At 42.5% G+C, this 19,856-nt stretch overlaps 1 protein-coding gene across 2 annotated transcripts in view; it reads left to right on the top strand.

Moving 5' to 3' along the window:
* Positions 1 to 204: 204 nt before the first annotated feature.
* LOC122785714 (protein shisa-6-like) overlaps positions 205 to 19,856 on the top strand; it is a 76,307-nt gene continuing 56,655 nt past the window's right edge. For both annotated transcript variants that reach the window (XM_044051627.1, XM_044051629.1), the window contains exons 1-5: positions 205 to 304; positions 695 to 1,558; positions 9,237 to 9,394; positions 16,939 to 17,022; positions 17,410 to 17,475. In XM_044051627.1, coding sequence (XP_043907562.1) covers positions 984 to 1,558; positions 9,237 to 9,394; positions 16,939 to 17,022; positions 17,410 to 17,475 — 883 coding nt within the window. In that variant the 5' untranslated portion in view covers positions 205 to 304; positions 695 to 983. The remainder of the gene's footprint in view (positions 305 to 694; positions 1,559 to 9,236; positions 9,395 to 16,938; positions 17,023 to 17,409; positions 17,476 to 19,856) is intronic.

Here is a 19,856-nt window from a genome sequence, read left to right on the forward strand (position 1 = left end):
TGAAGCATGAACAGACACAGAATCACCAGCAGCAGCTTTTCACTGACAAACTTCTTCTATTCTCTCTCTCGTTTTTTCACAACCGCGAGTTATTGACTGAAGCCCAGAGGCAAAAAAAAGCATAGAAGAAGAAGAGAAAGGGAAAGGGAGAGGAAGAGGAGGAGGGAGGGTTTGATAATTAACCGAGGCACCTGAAAGAGAGAGAGGGAGAGAGAGAGAGAGGTCCTGTTCTCTCGCGCTGCTGAGGCGTTTTGATTCCGTGGCAGTGGCTGAGACAACGCGGTTACAGACCGCCGTGAACCCGGTAAGTCTTCTCCCTCTTCTTCTCCCTCCTCTCATTTTTTAATCTACGCACACAAATAAATTAACTTCTATGTTTTTTCTTCCTTAAACGAAAATAACCCTCTACGTTTCCAAGTTTACGCACAGGATGAGGCGATGATCCGCGTTCACTGCGGCGAATATTTCACTCGCGCGATTCACGAAAATTGTTTTTAGTGGAGTATTTATTTTTCAAATATGTTTTAAGTGAAAAAAGAGAGAAAGAAATAATGAATAAAAGAAGGAGATGATTTAAGTGGAAACCTGAGAGCCCGGGCGCTGGCCGTAGTGCTGATTTCATGCATTGTTGCTGCTTATTGGTACAAGTTCTTCTTGAGTGACATGTGTTGGACACGTCTCTCTTTGTTCGCAGTGTCACATGAAGAAAAAGACAGATTTCACCTGAAGGACTTTCGTCTCTGCTGCAGCCAAAAGTTTTTAATCAAAAGAAGAATAAACATCTGGAGCCGCGCGAGAACCACACAGTGTGAAGATGTTCTGCGCGTGTGATGTGCGTAAAAGCCGCCAGTCACAGTCCGTGAGCGAGAAGTCGGCGCGTAAAGGTGGAGCACCTGCGATGGACAAACCCGCCAGAAGCTGCACTCGGTAAAGGACGTGGACAGAGTGACACTCAGGACAGAAAACCACCAGCGTGTCCTCGAATGATGGGGACAAAGCACCTCCTGCTGCTTTTCATCTACTTAGACCCGCTGAATGTCCTGTGCGCCGCCGCCGCCGCTGCCGCCGCCACCACCAACAGGAAAACCAAACCCTCGCACAACCGGAACAACAAGTTGAAGGCGGTGAACGGCAGCAGCACCACCGCGGTCCCCGCGGCCGCGGCGGGGAAGATCACGCAGCTGCAGGCGCCCGCGGTCCAGCACGACACGTGCCTGGGCTACTACGACGTGAGCGGCCAGTACGACAAGGAGTTCGCGTGCAACAACACGGACCACCGCTTCTGCTGCGGCAGCTGCTTCCTGCGCTTCTGCTGCGCGGACCGTGGCAAGCGGCTGGAGCAGAAGACCTGCACCAACTACAACACGCCGGACTGGATCAAGACGCAGCCGCCGTCCCCGGCGCCCACGGGCGACACGTACGACCCGGAGCTGGACCAGACCAACGCCACGGTGTACATCACGTGCGGCGTCATCGCGCTCATCATCGCCATTGGGATTTGTGTTAAAGTTGCCTACGACAAAGCCACGAAGCCTCCTCAGGAAATGAACGTGCACAGGTGAGACCTCCGCCTCATTAGCGCAGTGCATTCTGGGTGAGGAGCAATTATGTGGGGTGTGGTTACTGACACTGACTGGAAACCTGATTTGTTCTACAGCATGTGAGAAAATGGACAAACTAAGTAACTTACTAAGGCTGTTTCCATGGTTACAGGGAAAGTTTGAATCTGGTTTCCAGCAGGGATCGGGATCCGGCATCTACCCGATCCCTGCTGGAAAACCCTGTTTGTTCCTCACATGTGCGGAAGTGTGGCTTTATTTGAAACCATTTACAGCAAAGATTTCAGATAGTATTTAGATAAAATAAGGTTTTTCTTTAGTTATAATTCTGATCAAATCAAAACACATTTGTATGTCAACGACCACGTCCTTTAAAAACATTTTATGGCAGTTTCAGTGACATGAGGGACTCAGACAGAGGCGTTTGAAGGAAGTTAAAGTGCCTGGGGCCCCCAACATTGAACCAACTGTGATGAAACTTCCTAAAGTTTGACTCATCCACTGCACATTTGCAAAATGAAGTAGAAGTAGGAGCTCATTTCCAATTCTGAATTCCATTGTTTGTTTGTTTTTAGAAACAGTGGAGTCGCCCCCTGGTGGCTAACTAGTACTTTTCTCCCACTTCGCAGGTTTCAGTTTTCAATATATTGTTGTTTATTGTACTATTATGGTACCAATCCAAACAAGTTCATATTTCTATTCAAGATACTTTGAGTTTTAAAGGTAATCGTACTGAGACGTTCAGTCAAATATTGATATCTATAATCTTCCACCAGTGTTTGGTCTAATCTGACTCACAATTATTGTTTATTGATCTTTTTGCCTCAAGTCCTCGTGATGTTCTCCACACTGAGCGTCTGAAACCACGACGAGTTAAATCACTGATCACTCCTTTGATTGAGTGGTTCGTTGACCTTGTTGTTGTTGTCACCAGTTTGTATTTTTACTTTTCCTGCAAAACCACGGAGAACTGGAAAAGAAAAGGAAAAACAGTTAATGTTGATGTTTCGTCTCCGTCGTTCTCAGGGAGTTGAGGAGAAAATTGGCAGGTGGCGACGGAGTTGTTTGTGGTGAGTGTGACATTCAGAGTGACGGCGAGAGACGGAACACAGTCGGAGACCAAGCGTTGGTGTGTTTTCAGGGATTTTGTGGTGTTATGAGGACACTCTGGTGTGTGTGTGTGTCTTTTATTTAAAAGACGTGACAGGATATGAGGACGAGGATAAACCAAGAGTCATTTCCAGGTTCTTTTTGTGCCTCAATAACCACAAAAGTGGTCAGAATCACATACATTGATAAGCATTTCTGCCAAAATCCATAATCTGGGAGAAGAAAAAGTGTTTCTCACACATTTGAAGATTGTTTGTGACAAAAATTCAGATCGATCCGTCAAAAACTGTAGACAGGAATTTGATAATTATTGCTTTTTATGGATTTTATGCCGTCATGACGACACTCGGGTGTGTTTTCATCTCTCGGATGTCGTGACATTTTAAACCACGATCTCTTCTCAGCCTTTCCCCAGGTGCTTTTTTTTTTTTTAAACCTAACCACATTAATCACCACAAAATCGTCCTCGTTCCCTTATTTTCCTCATTAACGCCTCGTTTAATTGCTACAGAAAATGAGTTCCTTGCAAAAAAATGAAATGAGAATGCAGTTAAATTGAGTGGCAGCATGAATCCATGGCATGGTTTCTGCAAACCACAGGGAACGTTACATTTCAGCATTTTGTTACAGCTGAATGTTATGTTTCTATATTTACACGTGAAAGTGAGGTAGTTTTGAGTTTACCGTCACTCTCATTTACTCATTTACGCACGGAGCAGTAAAAGCAGTTAAAACACAGTCAGTTATGTGCTCGTCTGTAGATGTGTGGTAATTTTGGCTCAGAAATCTGAGCTCAAACGTATCTGAGGGGTTTTAAAACAAACATACAAGTGCAACATATGATCGTGGAGCCTCCAAGGATCCACTTCAAGTACCAGCTTATAATTTCAGTTAAAAAAGAAAAGAAGTGCCATCTGTATTTTTGTGCCTGTAGTGAGGCTTTAATCACAAATATCCAACCTTCAGCCTCTAATTACACTGTGTTCTTTTTTCAGGCTGTCAGTTCAATGCATAGTGAAAATCTAAGGGTTTGTGTACATTCAGCTGGTTTACAGTAGTGCGTCAGTATCATACATCGCGTTCTCTCCGGGCTGTGACCTTCAGTGAGCGCCTTTCTTCTCCTCCCCAGAGCTTCCCTGTCAAAAAATGTCAAGATTGTGTACATTTCCACGCCACACATTCCCATTTCTGTGTCAGTCCTGAAAATGGGAGGGGGTTGGGTATTTGATGTGTGTTCAGCGGCGGTAGAGTTATGGAGGGGAGCCACTCATGTTCGCCCTGGTAGGAGTTGTCTTCGTCGATGACAGCGTGTTTTTTAAATCCTCAAGGCTCATACTGAAATGTTCACTGAGCATTAGAGATCATATAAGACATCGCACGTCTTTGATTCAGTCACTGTTTTCAGAAACAGCACCGAAGGTCACATGTTTCCCTCCATCCTCAGGAAAACGGAATCGTTAAAATCAACACTTAAGTTCCTTTTTAAAAATGTTATAACTTTATATCTTGCCATTTCCATACAGCCTTCAATAAATAGAGTTTTCTTGGAGAAAAGGTTGCAAAAGTGGGATTCACGACATCTGCTAGCTCATATTAGCGTTACTAGCATCTATCCAAGACCTATCGCTACCCAGCTTTCCGCTAATGATGACAAAGCTACCAGGTACACAACTGCTTGAAGATTTGGCTCAGTTTGCTAAATTTAGCAGTAAAAACAGGCAACTTTTATCATACATTAGCAAAATTCTTGCAAGTAAACGGGTTAACAACCCCAGGAAACTCAAATACAACAAAAAAAAAGCAAAGCAGCAGAGCATGTTTGACAAAACTATAATTTAGCAAAACTAGCATTGAGCCAAGCAGGGGTTTAGCAAAAGTAGCATTTAACAAACCTAGCGTTTAGCAGAACTATTGTTTAGCGAACGTAAACATTCTGCTGCTGATAACAACTGTAGCATACTCACAGCGCTGATGCTAATACAAACTGGACTTAAGCTAACCCCTTACTGTACTGCAGAGGGTGGCTACAAACTTAAGACACTGTTTTTAAGAACTTTGAACTCTAAACAAATGTGTTTACTGTACGTGTTAAATAATCCCAGAAAGGATGTCAGTCAAGCAGCTTCAAGCAGCTTCAAGCAGCAGACACAGTCGCACAAATAACAGAACATGATTCGGGGAAAACACAGCTGTCATCACATAGACGAGCTCTGCAGAGCTTTTAGCTGTGGTATCCATCCATATATCCATCTGTCTATCTCTCTAGCTCTTGAGCTAGTTCTCTATTTAGCTAACTAGTGCTTGATCTAGCTCTTTATCTCTCTATCTAGCTATCTAGCTTTTGAGCTAGCTCTCTAGCACTCTATCTTGCTCTCTATCCAGCTCATGATATGTCTAGCTCTCTAGCTATCTAGCTCTAGTTCTCTATCTAGCTCCCTAGCTCCCATTTCCCAAAATCCACAGCAGATTAGCAAATGTAAAAGTGTGAAAATAGTGTGATGTGAATATTAGCTACATGGTCATAAGCTTCATGTTTGGACTATAATCCAAACACCTGTCCAAGATCATTGTCTTCACTTTGTGCTGAGATGGATATGGAAGGTGGACAAAGACATTAATGGCTCCTCAGAGTCTGGTTGAGGTCTGACTACATTTGCAGGTTCTCCACCCACTGATAAGAATGAGAGAGAGAGAGAAATTGCAGTCACTTAGTCATTGCTCTTATTCAAGTGCCGCTTGAGTCACCTGCTTTTATCCGGCCTTCATTTTGGACAGATCAGCGGGAGAAGGACGTCCTGCTTCTCAGCCAGAGTCGTGCCAGTTGATTTAATGATATGAAGACAATTGAGCATTGTTGTGCCTCAGTCATGAAATTTCACTGCCTGCTGCTTTGGAAATGTTAAGGGCAGATTACTCATCTCTCTGACACACAGTGACAAGTTCCTGATGAAGAAAAACAGAATATTTAAATCCAAGACAACGACTGGAAGGGAAATCTTCAGCAGATGTAACCCTCTTATGACCATGATGATCATTTTGATTTTTATGGCTGTAAAATTGTCAAAAAACGTTCAATGAGTGAGTGCTTTCTTTCCAAGATAGCTTTCACTTTCTGTTTATCTGGCAGTTATTCAACCGTTTAGGTTACTGTCCCCAGTCCATAGTTTTTGAATTTTCTAGATATCACAATGGTCGAGGTCTTTGCCAAAATTTTGAGTTAGATACACACCATTGTTTAATGACTTCACACAATGTTGATTGAGCCCATCATCTCCACATGAGTCTAATTGTGTTTGTCACAGAATGTTTCGATCTTTAGATTTTTCCGCACTGCAAACACAGGAAGTGATTTCTTTAATGTCAAGACAGACAGAGGCACCAACATTGAGCTAGGAAAGTGGGACAACTGCAAACAGCTCAGAGTTTGACTGAAAATGCAAAGAAGCGTCCATACAATATTTTTAGAAGATAATTCTCCTGCTCCGCTGCTGCTGTATTCACACAAACACTTCCTCACTCAGGTCTGATAGTATTGGGTCACAAAGCCGGTTTACATACGAAGGACAGGTTGGTAAAGTGGCTAGCACTGTTGCCTTACAGCAAAAAGACCCAGGTTCGCGACCCGGTCTGACGAGGGCCTTTCTGTATGTGTTTTGGGCCTGCGATGGTCTTGACCAGTGTCTGCTGGGATTGGCTCCAGTGGCCCTGCAACCCTCATGAGGAGGATAAATCAGTAAAAGATGGACAACACCAAGTTTTAGCCACTTCTTCTCTAGGGGTCGCCACAGTGAACGATGCGCATATTTGATTTGGCTTGGGTCAATTTAGAGTGGCCATTTAAATATGAGCAATGGGGATTGGGTGCCCCAGCCCTTCACCTGGTTGGAACTCAAAATTCACAAGCACTGCATCTTTGAATTCAAGTTCAGGTCTTGGCCTTAGGCGTCTTCTCCAAAGTTGACTTTAATGTCTGCATGAACTTATTGGACTATGTGTTGTCCTATAGTGTTTTGTTTGAAATGACAAACACAAAAAGAACAAATCTTATCACAGATCCATCCATCTTCCACAGCTTTATCCTCCACATGAGGGTCGCACTGTGCCAATCTCACCTGACATTGGGCGAAAGGCGAGGTCCAGCCTGGACAGGTCGCCAGTCCATCACAGCGCCAGTCTTATCATAAGTTTTTTTTTTAATTTTCCATTTCCTCTCTGAGAAATAAAGAGATGTTTGGCTGGCTCTGCTCTTCTTGCCACGGGGGCGATCCTTCAAGTGGATCCATCTGATGCCATTACTACAGTGTGAGCTACGGCCGCGAGAGTTCAGAGATGGGACGATTGAACGAGAAAGCGTAGCTTCCTGGATGCTCAATGGTGTTATTATATAAATTTTTGTGATTTGTTTACTCGCACCAAACCGCTTGGCACAGTCATAATGATATTTGCTGGAATAGAGCTCAGAGGCCTGGCAGCAGCCAGTGCATATCCACGCTGACAGCTGTGACCGCAACAGAAGAAGAAGTGGAACATAGGATTTACTTTATATTTGGCCAAAGGTCTTCTCCTTAAAAATGAGAGCGTCTTTGTTAATTTTCGCTGCTTGGCTCGACTGATTTTGGACTCCTAGGTCTGTGACTGATGGAGCACTGTGAGCAGAATACTGAGCTGTTGGCAGACCTTTGCTTTTTTTTTTTTGCCTGTGACCTTCACCGAAACACAAGAATTGTTGAGTGAGAGCTAAAGATTTGAACAGGCTGTATTGATCACCCACTGCAGAGCAAATCAAGACGCAATTTATGCCAGCAGTCTGTGATTGTGAGGCTTAGATACTGAGGTAAAAGACAGGACGCCCTGTGAAATTGTGGAAAATAGCAGCAAATAAACTGTCCTGTTCTGTCCCATAGACTTTATTTTTAAAGCTGTATTAGTCTCTGGGTGTGGGAATGTGAAGCCAATGCAGAAATGTCTGAAACTTATATTCTCTGTGTGGAAATGTGTGAGGAAATTAGCCCAATTCTCATTTGATATGTATGTATATACATATATGTGTATGTATATATATATATATATATATATATATATATATATATATATATGTATATATATATATATATATATATAACTTTATAGTTGCAGGTCTTTCTCAGTACAAAATGGCATCCATTTTGTATCTTATTCACAGACTGCAAAGCAGGGGGAGCTTTAGGGTGTGGTTACTGTGACCAGTCTTTACTCGTGCTCAAACTCCAAACCCAAAAGACTATGGGTTGTTCACAATTCAACTGATTTAATCCATGACGTCGTAATGTCCAAATGTGTTGTGGCATCTACCTACGTTGCAGTCAATACATCTGTCCACTTCTAAGGATAAGGTCCCAGTTCTCCTAATTTCTTCTCCAGCCTAAGAACTTAAACTAATATTCCTACGGTAAAGGCAAATCTTTTATAAATTATTCACTAGTTTATTTTCTTGATTTGTTTTCAACTGTTTTTTGACAAAAAGAGGATCAAGATATACCAAACTAATACTTGCCTGTTCAAGTTCAATTATGGAGTTCCTCAGGGATCAATTCTTGGTCCCTGTTTGACAGAACCAGGTTAAACTTACATATTTTGTTTTAAATGTGTTGCATTCCTTGTGTTTTATTAATAATTAGTGTAACCTTTGATAGAAAATCACCATGCAGACCAAGTCCATTTTGCATCCAAAGAATAGTCCATCTCTTGGTCGACATTTCCCCAGGACTATTACACATACTGTCTAATATAATCCAGACTATAAATACTATTATACATATTAGTTAAGAAAAATGTTGGTAAAATACCTGGTATTAACCCAAAACTTCTCCAGGTTCCACAAGGATTATAAACAATCACAGCGTTTGTGACAAAGACAAAGTTTCCTGCAGTTTTCTTTAAGAAAAATGAGATGTAGACGTGCGCTTCAGAACTCCTTTGCCCACATTGTCCATTCCCTTTGAATCACCACATCATTGTCAGGCCCCTTTGCTGCAAACTGTAGCTCCTGCCGCACACGACATGGCAGCCAATTAGGACAATGCAAAATCAGGTCGCCTCTGTCTGTGAAAAAGGAATGGATAAAGTGTGCTGATCCTGGAAGGGAAACGCTATTAATACACTGCATATCTCCCAAAGTCACAGAGTTACAGGAAAAGTGGACTGTGTGGTTGCATTGGGTTGACATTGACATAGTTAAACTGCCCTTTCATTTCCTTCAAGAAAATGCAAAGGCCGACACTGAGCCTCCAAATGTTCAACACGGTGTTGCTGAAATATTTTATTTTGTGGCTTGAATAAAGAGACATTGAGTTAAATCTCACTAAATCAGCCTTGATTCTTGACTCCACCGCAAATGACTTTGGGTAGCAAACAAGAGAAGTGTGACTCTTTTAATTTCCTTTAAATTGTAGCTGTAATTATGCTTTTTTCCCTCTCCACTCCCCTTAAAAATTGCAAAGATTCAATTGGAACTGTAGCTAAATCAACCAAAAAGAAACATTAACATTTAACTTTTTTTCTGTTGTGTTGTTTTCTTTTTCCTCCCAGAGCTCTGGCAGATATTCTGAGGCAACAGGGACCAGTTCCTATATCTCAGTATGAACACGAAAACATCGCAGCAATTGATGGGTCGCCTAAAGACGAGACGCCGGTCAGAACCTTGAAGAATCATTACACACCTGTTCACGCCAAGGCGTCAAACCACGGTAGGAACGGTGCTTTTATGTGAATCAATAACTCAGACACTGAAACGCTTGTCCATTTATAAGAATCCAACTCTGTGCTATTACGACGTTGTGAGCCTCTCAGTGTGTCTTCCGTGGCGAGACCGTCATTAATCTGTCACAACGTGCTTTGAGTGACGTCTTGCGGAATTGACAGATGGGGCTGTGAATCCTGAGCTTTCCCTTCAATCTTTCTTAGCATGAAACGTGGAGAGAAAATAGAAATGCGAGGCCTTGGATGAGTTCTCCAATCTCTCACGCTGTTTTCCCATAAGCCCAACTCAGCAGTGGCTCAAAAAAAAAAAATTGAGATGCAAATTGTCATCTTCAAGCTTTTTTTTTGTCCGGAGATAATTCTGTCGTGCAAATGCCGTTCCGCCTACTTTTTATCTGGTCGGGTCTCCAGATTCCTGCTCCAGGGACGGGCTCGTTTTGCTAAGTGCCCCAGTATGGTGTCCCAGATTCGACGGTGTTACGTTTCACTCTCGTGTCACTCCCGCCTCCACCCTCAATCATGGATGGAACGTGTCAGAGGAGAGGAGATATACCACGGAGCTGCATGATGGAAGGAAGCTGTTTTTCTCACTGTTCTGCAGCAGGATGACGTCGTGTTTCTGCCATGTATATGCGACACACGTTAAGTGACTATTCAGGAGGGTCTTAAATGGTGCTCTCATCACTACATTTGCATTATTATATTATCACATCACAGTATCATAATGTTCCAATAAATTATTCTCCCTTTTCTAGTCTTTATTACCTTCACTCTTTTTATGTGCATTTTTTGAAACTTAAATTATGAGCTGAAGGAGTTTGGGACACACTTGGATACATATTATATTGTTTCGATCAATAATTCTGTAATAACCTTCAACATAATGCAAATCATTGACTCGAGAGAGAACTCGACTTCCTTGGGCAAATCTGCCCTGTGATGGGAGACAATATCTGGCTTTCCATTAAAATGTGTGGCAAATTTTACCTGAATTTCCCCATTGTCTGCTGCATAATCTGTTTTTCAAGCTTGTTTCAGTCACATAAGTTCTAAAAGTTGCTGAATCTGTTTCCATTGCACCAACTTTTCCACCTCCTTCATGCAGCAAAAAAACCCTTTTAATGCGATATTTTAAAGACTTTTTTGAATTTACCCTGTTTTCAGTTTCTCTCTACAGTGGAAATGTCGCCACTGTAGCATTCGTAACAACTGAATATGCTGCAAAGACACCTAAAAATAACGTTTTTCATGATCTCCAATACAAAGAGAAGTCGGTCTGCAGATGTGAAGTGGTTAAAAGGTTTAAAAACAAAACCAACGCGGAGAAAAACAGGTGTTACACACTTGTTTGTTTATGGTAAACTGAAATAGGCGCCGTACAATCCATTAACAACACAACGACTAAACAAATAAAGATACTCATTCTACAAAGACTCAATTATCAGACAGGTAAAATGGGCGACGGCCCCAGGCCCCCAAACCCTGGAGCTATAAGTTGCTTTTAATTAACTTTTAAGAAAATGTGTTTATTAATTCTGCTCGCACCCCACAAGCAGGGACTGAAGCACCGGCTGCATTTTGACTTGTTGTTAAGGTTCTGCACAAACACACAGTTATGTTCTGGTTTTTGTCTCCTCCTCTGTCCAGCTCCGTGCTACAGGTCGACCAGTTAAGTCGTTTTAGCTGATTGATCAGCATCAATTGGATCTTTTACAACCTAATGGCCTAAGAGATGCAGATCACTGCTTCGCATGGATGCCACTGGCTAACAGCACGCCAAGCATGAGGATGGGTCAATGGTCACCTTTGCTTAAAAAGGAGGAGGGAGTGGAGCGATGGTTACGGTCGACTTTTTTGTTTGTCTTGGTCTATAACAGTGTTTCCCAACCCTGGTCCTCAGGGGACACTGCCCTGCATGTTTTAGATGTTGCCCTGCTCCATCACACCTGAGCAAGTTCGACTCCACCCCTGGCTGATTGTACTTAATAATTTAGCAGATAAAAAGCGTCTGCTAAATGACATGTGATGTAATGTAATGTAACATCTAAAACATGCAGGGCAGTGTTCCCTGAGGACCAGGGTTGGGAAACACTGGTCTATATCATCTGTTATCACTTTAGGGGGCGCTATATAGCCCCTGAGCAACGCATGGGTCGCATTTTCGCCAGACCTGACCTCCATGCAAAGTTTCAAGACGTTTTTATGTACGTTACGCCCTCAAAAATGACCACAAAGCTACAGATATGATGATAATCTGAAGGATTAACAACAGGTTCCTCTCATGAATTCGTGCCTGGAGCTGTTTTCGGCCCCTGCCATTTGAGGCTCGGCCCCTGTCAAATAAAGAGTAGAAAATGATGTGTACAGTGTAAAAAGAGAACATGCGACATGTTCCCTGTTCATGCCGCACGGTTACATTCCCGAGGACCTCTTTTCTATTTGCCGTCAAGGTCAAGGACAAGTTGTTGTCGAAAAGAAAATGGCTTTTGCGAAAAGCGTGCGCCGTATGGATCCACTTCAGCGCCGCGACACGGCCCTTAAGAAGGTTGTCGAGCAGCCGCTCCAGCACTTCTCTGCTGTGGAAGCGTCTCACAGCAGCAGCAGATCACAGTTAATGGCTGAGGAGAACAAAAGTAGATTTGAAGAGATTTCTGTGCCAGAGCTGAATATATATCTATAATATATTCCTGCAACATCACCACTGATGGTTTCCTGCACGCAATTGGAGTTCACTTTCAATCGCTATCCCGTTTTGTATATGGCTATTGTATTTTATAGCATTTCCAGGCAAAAAGGGGAAAGTATTAGCAGTGATGTGCAGCAGTGGTTGGTCTCAGAGCGTCAGCCCTGTGTGATGTGAACTCATCCCAGAGATATTACACTTAGATGAAGTGCTGATGGCGTGTTTGTTGTGTTGTGTATCCAACAAGCCACCATTTTCACTTCTCCAAGCTCTGTTCTCTCACGTTTTCTGCTTGTGTGTGTGTGTGTGTGTGTGTGTGTGTGAGAGAGAATGAATGGGTGACAAATGTCTTCCACACTTTGCAGACAGAGGGAGGAATTAACTCTGTAGGACACTCGCAGCCACCTCACTCTCAGCTCATTTCAAGTTTCACAGCCCCGTCAGAACTTTCACTCTACAATGAGTTTGTTTTTGTTTTTCATAAAAAAAGATGATGTCATGGCAGATGTCAGTGATGAGTCTTCTCAGTCTGACTGTACACACACACACACACTTAAAGTCAAAACAGTGAAGCTACGTGTTCACCCGCTGCCTTAATTGATGATGCACGTTGCTTTAACACAGAGACTTAAAGGACAAATACGGAGTTATAGAGGCTGTAGGTCTATTGTTGATAATGGGATGATTTTTTGATTTCGACTGATACACAGCTACAGCAGTACATGGGGCATTAGCATTGCGTCAAGGCTCAAAACAACGTTTCACCTCTGTGGCAGTGAGGAGAGGAGAGGATTCCTACAGACAGTGCAGTGTCCATAACTTTGCACACAGTGTACAGACGGATTCTTAAAGTCTTATCTTCCTGTGACACCATCTTCAAAGTCCGTAAAAGTCGATTGCAGAATGCAGCACAGTATTTCCATATTCCAATATAGGCTAGTATTGAAGTGTAAACTGAAAGGGAGATGCATAGAACATGATATTCTGTTTGGAGATGGCTCAAACAGTAGCGTAATGAAACATCAAAGTCAAACTTTCACTTGTGATAATTTCATGTTTAAATCTTCTCTGGGTTTTTTGTTTAAGACCAAGTCCGACTAAGCGTATACAGTACATGCAGGAGTAATCGGACTATGAATCACATTATCCAGGTATGTTAATCTGACTAACTAGACAAGCTCAATTTTAGTCAGACTAAAGTGTTTACAAGACATTAGCCCTTAAGTGTTCATTTAGAAAACTTACTCATTTGTTCCTAGCGGCACAAAATGTCACCCTTCCAAAAAATGCTGTAAAAATATGATATATTAATATTTGTTTCCACTTTAAATGATTCAGTCTACACCACTATTTCATGAAATATACATATCAAATGTTATTATTAGTATTATTATTATTGTTATTACAATAGAGACTTTAACCCTTTAAAGGCCATTATGTTTACACAACTCCTCTTTCTCAACTTTTTTTTTTTTATCAAAAAACAAACACTGATGTGCACTGTTATCCCTGTTTTGACACTTTATTGGCCACCCACCCCCCCCCTCACCCACGCCTGTATTGTGACCACCATTTTCTCTGGACCCTCCACTGGGGGCCGATCAACACGACTAGAAACACATTTGATTTCCAACCTGGTGTGACAGCACGTCAGCAGAGCTTCAGTGCGACTGTAAACAAACCCTCAGAGGCACTGGCAGCGGGCAGGTCAGTTTTGTGCTCTGCTGGACTGAGCCAACTTTGCCATCCCCCCTGTTTTCAGTGTTTGTGTGAAAAGCCACATTCTGGCTGTTTTATATTTGTACCCCGACGACGGGAGAGAGGATGCAATGTCATTTATCGCTCAAATGTCAAACAATTTATTTAGGAACTCACGCGCCTCATATACACAAGTCAATATGATACAAGTTCAAAGTATTATATGACACACTATTTCTTTAAAGATATTCAAGGTATTTCCCTCATGACCACATGATTTATTCATACTCTTCAACATTTGGTCGGAGCTAACATATAAGCTAACAGGTACATTTGCAGATTTGTTTCGTTACTTTCCCAGAAACACTTATCCACATGCCGCTTTTTAGACACTCTGGTGCCGTGATTGTCCTCTCAGGAGGACGGTTTACTTACATTCTGTCCTGCATTTTCACACTGTGCTCAGGTTGCCATCTGCTGCCACCTCAGACAGTCTGATGCACTTCTAGGCTAAATATAAACAGGACAATAAAAGTTTGAGTCCCTGTGGTGTTAGATTTGTGTCAATATTTTCAAACACCACTTTTCACGAAGCAAACAACGCTTTTTAAAAATATCGATTTAATCATTCAAATATTGTATTCTATTGTTTGTTCTTTGGGGGAAAACTTGGGGGAAAGAGACGGCCAGCGACTCCAAGCCCGTGAAAACTTCCGGTCCATTGAGCTATCGCTCCAAAACTCAGTAGCCAATCAGCAGGCAGCTTCCTAAGGCCGGCCCACAAACAAAAAAAGGGTCTTGGAATTATGTTGTGCAGCTATTTCCAATTTTTTTTACCCTCTCCTTGAGACAAATTCCAGCGTTATTTTTTTTAATCTTTTTTTTTTCAGGATATTTGAGTTTTTATCTTGGAAAATAAAACACTGAGGCCATCACTGACGAACATAAAAGTGCGGACAAGGCATCTTTGATGAACATTACCTGGAGATAAGGGGGCTTTAGGTTTGTCGTGGCACACGGGAGCAATTTATATCACCGTCAGCATCTCCAGTCAGCGGCCTGTTTTCTGCTCCAAAGTGCAGTCCTTGCAGCACACGGAGGTTATGAATCGTCAGCACTTCGTCCCGGGAGACGACGCGCACTGATGCCCGACCGTATCATCTCCACAGAAACAAGACAATTCCTTTCTTGTGATTTTTTATGGAATTCCTCAATGGTCCTAATTAGCCGTGATGGTTAGAGTAATCAGTTTGTCGTCTTCCTCTGGGTTTGATAAAGGAGTAATAAACTGTGGAGCTCAGGCTATTATTGCCAGACCTTGGTGCGATGAAGATCCCAGGTGTCTGTCTTCATTGCGATAATTTGAAATACTGGTCGATCTTGGTTTCCTGAGGCCCAAAGGTCTGAGGGACGTTACTGTGTTTGAAGTAGTTCCTTAAAGACAGAGGCTTTTAACCGTTTGCCAGTTTACGTAAAGATGGACTTGGAAAGAAAACAAGGGCAGTGGGGCTGGGGCAAAGAGGCCATTTGATAATTCAACTCTCTAGATTTGGGACAGTATCCCTCACTTCACCCACTCGGAGCTCTTTTATTTCCCGTGACGACTCGTCTGTGATTGGCAGCACAATTGGATGTTGTCAGGGTCGGCGCCGGCACCTTGTCTCGCTCCTTGTGTTCATGATGTAAACTCAATTACAGTGGTGGTTTTGGAGGAGCGTTAACAGCAGTGTGGTACAAATTGCATTACCCAGCGATCCTTTAACACCGAGGAAACACAAAAGTGTGTCTACTGTGGAGGTGTGTAGCGTTGGATTCCCAAACTAAGGTCGGATCGATTCTGAAATCAAATGTAACCAAACTTCCTTTCACCACGGGGGATTTTTCCAGAGCCGTGATTTCACTGCGTAATTAAGTCACATTTTCTGATTCAATGTAGAAAAGAGAATGTTTGATGAATGGGCCCCGGAACCCCAACGCGGCATCTGTGGCATCCTTATTCAACACATATTGATGAGCTGATCAGCCCACCTGAGAGCCGCTGTTCGCCAGTCCTGCCATTTGTTATTCTGTTTAGTATTCTCGTCGTCTGTGGCTGCTTTTTCCACAAAATGGCAGAAAAGGAAAACAGACACTTCTCAGTGGAGGTTGACTGATAAAGGGGTTTTTCTACGGCCTATGCCAATAATTAATGCAGATTTAAGCCCTTACATTATGCCGATATCTATCTGATGATCTATCTGATAAAATGGATGAATGAATATCTTTATTTCGGTTGCAGTGAACATAAAGTGAAACCAGTGAAACACAATTATGCCAATAACCGAAAAAGTAATAGGTGAAGCATGTGGGAACTTACAGTTATAATACTAGACGTCAGCTGTAATTATTTTACATTTCAGACTTTATTTGAACCCCAAAAGAGTTTTTACACAATTTAATTTCATCATTGAGTTTGTTCCATAATTTAGCCGTAATCTGCATTTAATATTTGTTCTTGCTCTGGTAGTTTCAAACCCAAATAATCCTCGTAAATTTTAATTTCCTTCTATCAATTTAAAGAATGTATGAATGCAAACAGGAGGAGAGTTTAATTCACCGCACAAAAAATGATCTCTAGTGTTTCCGAATATTCAATGTCTAACATAAAAGATTATAATTGCTCTTTTCTGTGTTTTCCCCAAATTTGGATGCAGTATGACATACAGTATAAGGCAAAATGTAACCGCTTAATGACAACAAATAATACTTTTTTAAAATGGTCTGTCTCTGCAAATATACAAATAATGCGTAAGCTCAATATTAAATACATGAAACAAGTCATCAAAAAACAAAACAAATAAACATTTGCATGATGTGTTAATGACTTCTTGTCAGAGAACAAAACATGGGTAATTTGTATTAACAATCAGTTTCTGTTTCGTTTAGTTACAGACCTTTGTGCTCCATTTCCTGTCCGTGGTCTCTTTGGTGCGTTCCAGGTTTTCCAACGCTTACATGCTAATAAAGGAAAAGAATAGAATCAAATTGATGTAAAAGCACCTTCTGACACACTGGCTTTAGCTACTTTCCATTGACAGCAGTGATTTTTTTTTCCCCTCCCATTACAGTTGGAAAACTTGTATATTTATTTATATATCTCTGTCTCTTCAGGTCACTATGGGAAAGGAGGAGGCCAAGACATGCACAACTACATCTCCTCCGGGTTTGTGACGCTTGGACGTGGCCACTTGCAAGGTAAAAGCTCGTCCTCGCGAGTTTAAAGTGACGACAGTTTCACTCGCAGAAGCTTCTGTGTCATGCTGTCGTCGTCCCTGCTGCCAAACGCGAGAAAAGAGAAGAGAAGAATATCAAATAGTGTGACTTTTGTTTCTGCCCGTACAGAATGGCATGAAGTGACATCTTGCAAAGTCCACTCACACGTTTAGTGTCTATGATTAAATCCACACTTCCAGTAACAAAGTAACACTTTTCGCAACCGATAAGCAGCCAGCGTGACGGCGACAGTGAGGCACAGGAGTCGATTTCCATCCCATTTCCTCCCTTTGGGGAGCTAATAAATCAGGAGCGGCGCCGGAGTGAGAATGAGCTGTAAACAAGGGGCTGGTTGTTGTGTTTTTACAGCGCAGCACTCCATCGATGAGTCGGGCATGTCCTGGCAGGGCGATCTGGACGTCCCCATCTCCTACGGTACGTTCGTCACATTATTCAAATGTTCCCTCAACAGACACTCAACACAACCTTCTCATTTCCTGCTCACACCTGATAAGAAAAGTCACACAGAGGCAGAGAGAGAGAGAGAGAACACAGTTGAGTGCTCTTGGCTGATAATCGCAGCACAGTCACTGGGCGTAAAGAGCCACAGTCCCGGGCAGCGACTGCTGCTATTGTATCTGCTCTGATTATTCTTTTTTCGCTTACACTTAATATTTAAGGGCACTTTTGAGGACCTTGTCACGCATGGAAACTCATTAAACTCGGCGAGCGCATCAGGATCTGCGACAACTGCGATGTGACCGAGTTTTAGGGCAACCGGATGAATTTTGCAGGAATTGTAGTTAAAAGCACATTTTCACATTTTGTGTTCCCACTAGCCATGTGGCAGATTTCAACCTGGACAGACGGCTCCCTCCCTAACCTCACTTTCCTGATCTGATTCCTTATTCGATCTGTTACCGTGGCAACCACAGGATCAATTATTTTTCATCTTCTCCTGAGGACCCACGATGATGGTCTTCTGTATCTAGCTGTAAATAATCTCTAATACAAACTTAAAATACAATTTTAAACTATATCTGGTGTATTTTGTTGACTTTTTTAACGTTCAGTAGAGGATACTTGCAATATAGCTGATATTGTATTAAATATTTATTAAATAACAACTTTTTTTTCCATTCTAAGGCGGATTATTTGTGTTGTAGCACAATTTTACAAAATTCAATGGAATCCTTGCTTCTGGTGACTGCACATAAGAAGGCGACGGGTTAAAAAACATCGACCCTGAAGCTAATTTAGTGTAAAATAGCGCTGACATGAGATGCTGTTGATTTAAAATTGAAGCGCACAACACTCTGAAGCAGGGACATGAACAGCAGGCACAGAAGTCGTCGTCTTTTATGATTCATGCGACGCCTGATACTGTATTTAAAGTGTTGTCGCTGTGAGGAACGTCACCCGCTCACTGCACCTCACAGGTGACAGGCGTCAGCAGCGCGTCATTTCAAAGCTCACGTTCCTGTCAGCCGCCATCGTACACGTGTGAGTTAAGCAGCTGGCTGTCGGCTGCTGGCTCACACACACACACACACACACACACACACACACACACACACACAGGTTTCCATGACTTCAGAGTACGTTGCATTGATTTGCATTCATTTCCTGGAGACTTACACTAACCTTAAACCCTCATTACCGTAACTCCTCGACCTTTTGTGATATCTAGAAACTGGCGATCTGTCTAGGGTTTGACCCCCGCCCTTTCGGCCTATGTCAGCTGAGATTGGCACAGCACCCCCGCGGGACCCTCATGTGGAGGATAAAGCGGTAAAAGATGGATGGGTAACAGAAAGTAGAGAATGAACTTGTCAGTACGGTAGCTCCTCAGGACTTCCGCGGGAACACGTTTGCGACGTCAGCTTCTCAGTACCGTAATTCCTAAACGGTTGAATAACTGCCAGATATGGAAAGTGAAAGTTATCTTGGAGAAAAAATGGGCAGAAGAACTCACTCATTGAGCCTTTTTTGAACAATTCTACAGCCATGAAATCAAAATGAATCCAGACGGCCTGATTATCATGATGGTCATCACCTAAGCCTGACTTCACCTTTCCTTAAAATTTAGTCATTTACATAGGAATACCAGGAGACTCATAGACATCATGCATTGGTCCTTGAAAACATTGGAAGTTTGTGAGTTTGAAAATTTAAATTTTGAGGGCCTTGAGCGTTCCTTTCTCCTTCCCTAGATTCCCTGCTTCCTTTCCTCGGCTCTTCCCTTGTCCTCTCTGACCTCCTGCATTTCTCTTCACAATAATTGTTTTCTTTTATGGACAAAAACATAATGTCCTCTGTCACAATCATCTCATATCTATTGTGGAGTATCCTCCCGTGTATTCCTCTGCACTGCGGTGTCGTTTTCCTCGCGGCTTCTGTTTGCTTCCAAACACCAAACAACTCGAGACAAGCTCATTAACATGAACAACCCACTCCCCTGCTTTTAATCCACTGTTTTCTAAGACAAACCACGTTTGATTACAAGCGGCCATGACCTCAAACTCAACTGTGTGTGTGTGTGTGTGTGTGTGTGTAGTGTTTCATTTTTTGTGCGGGAGTGTTCGCCGTGAAAGGAAGAGAACAAACAGTACAGACTCCGACGTACGTCAGGGCTAACGAGCCGCTAAACAAAGCTCCGAGTTATGTCGTCATTAATATTCATGCACACAACGCGACAATCGCGTGAATCCACTATCACTGCAGTAAAGTGAGAGTGTGTGGAGCCACTGCTGAGGCTGCGAGAGATGGATTCATGTCTGATATCGGTGTGTCTGTCTCTCTGTCTTTATTTTATT

This window comes from Solea senegalensis, linkage group LG19, assembly GCF_019176455.1.
Source record: "Solea senegalensis isolate Sse05_10M linkage group LG19, IFAPA_SoseM_1, whole genome shotgun sequence".
Taxonomy (NCBI): Eukaryota; Metazoa; Chordata; class Actinopteri; order Pleuronectiformes; family Soleidae; genus Solea; species Solea senegalensis.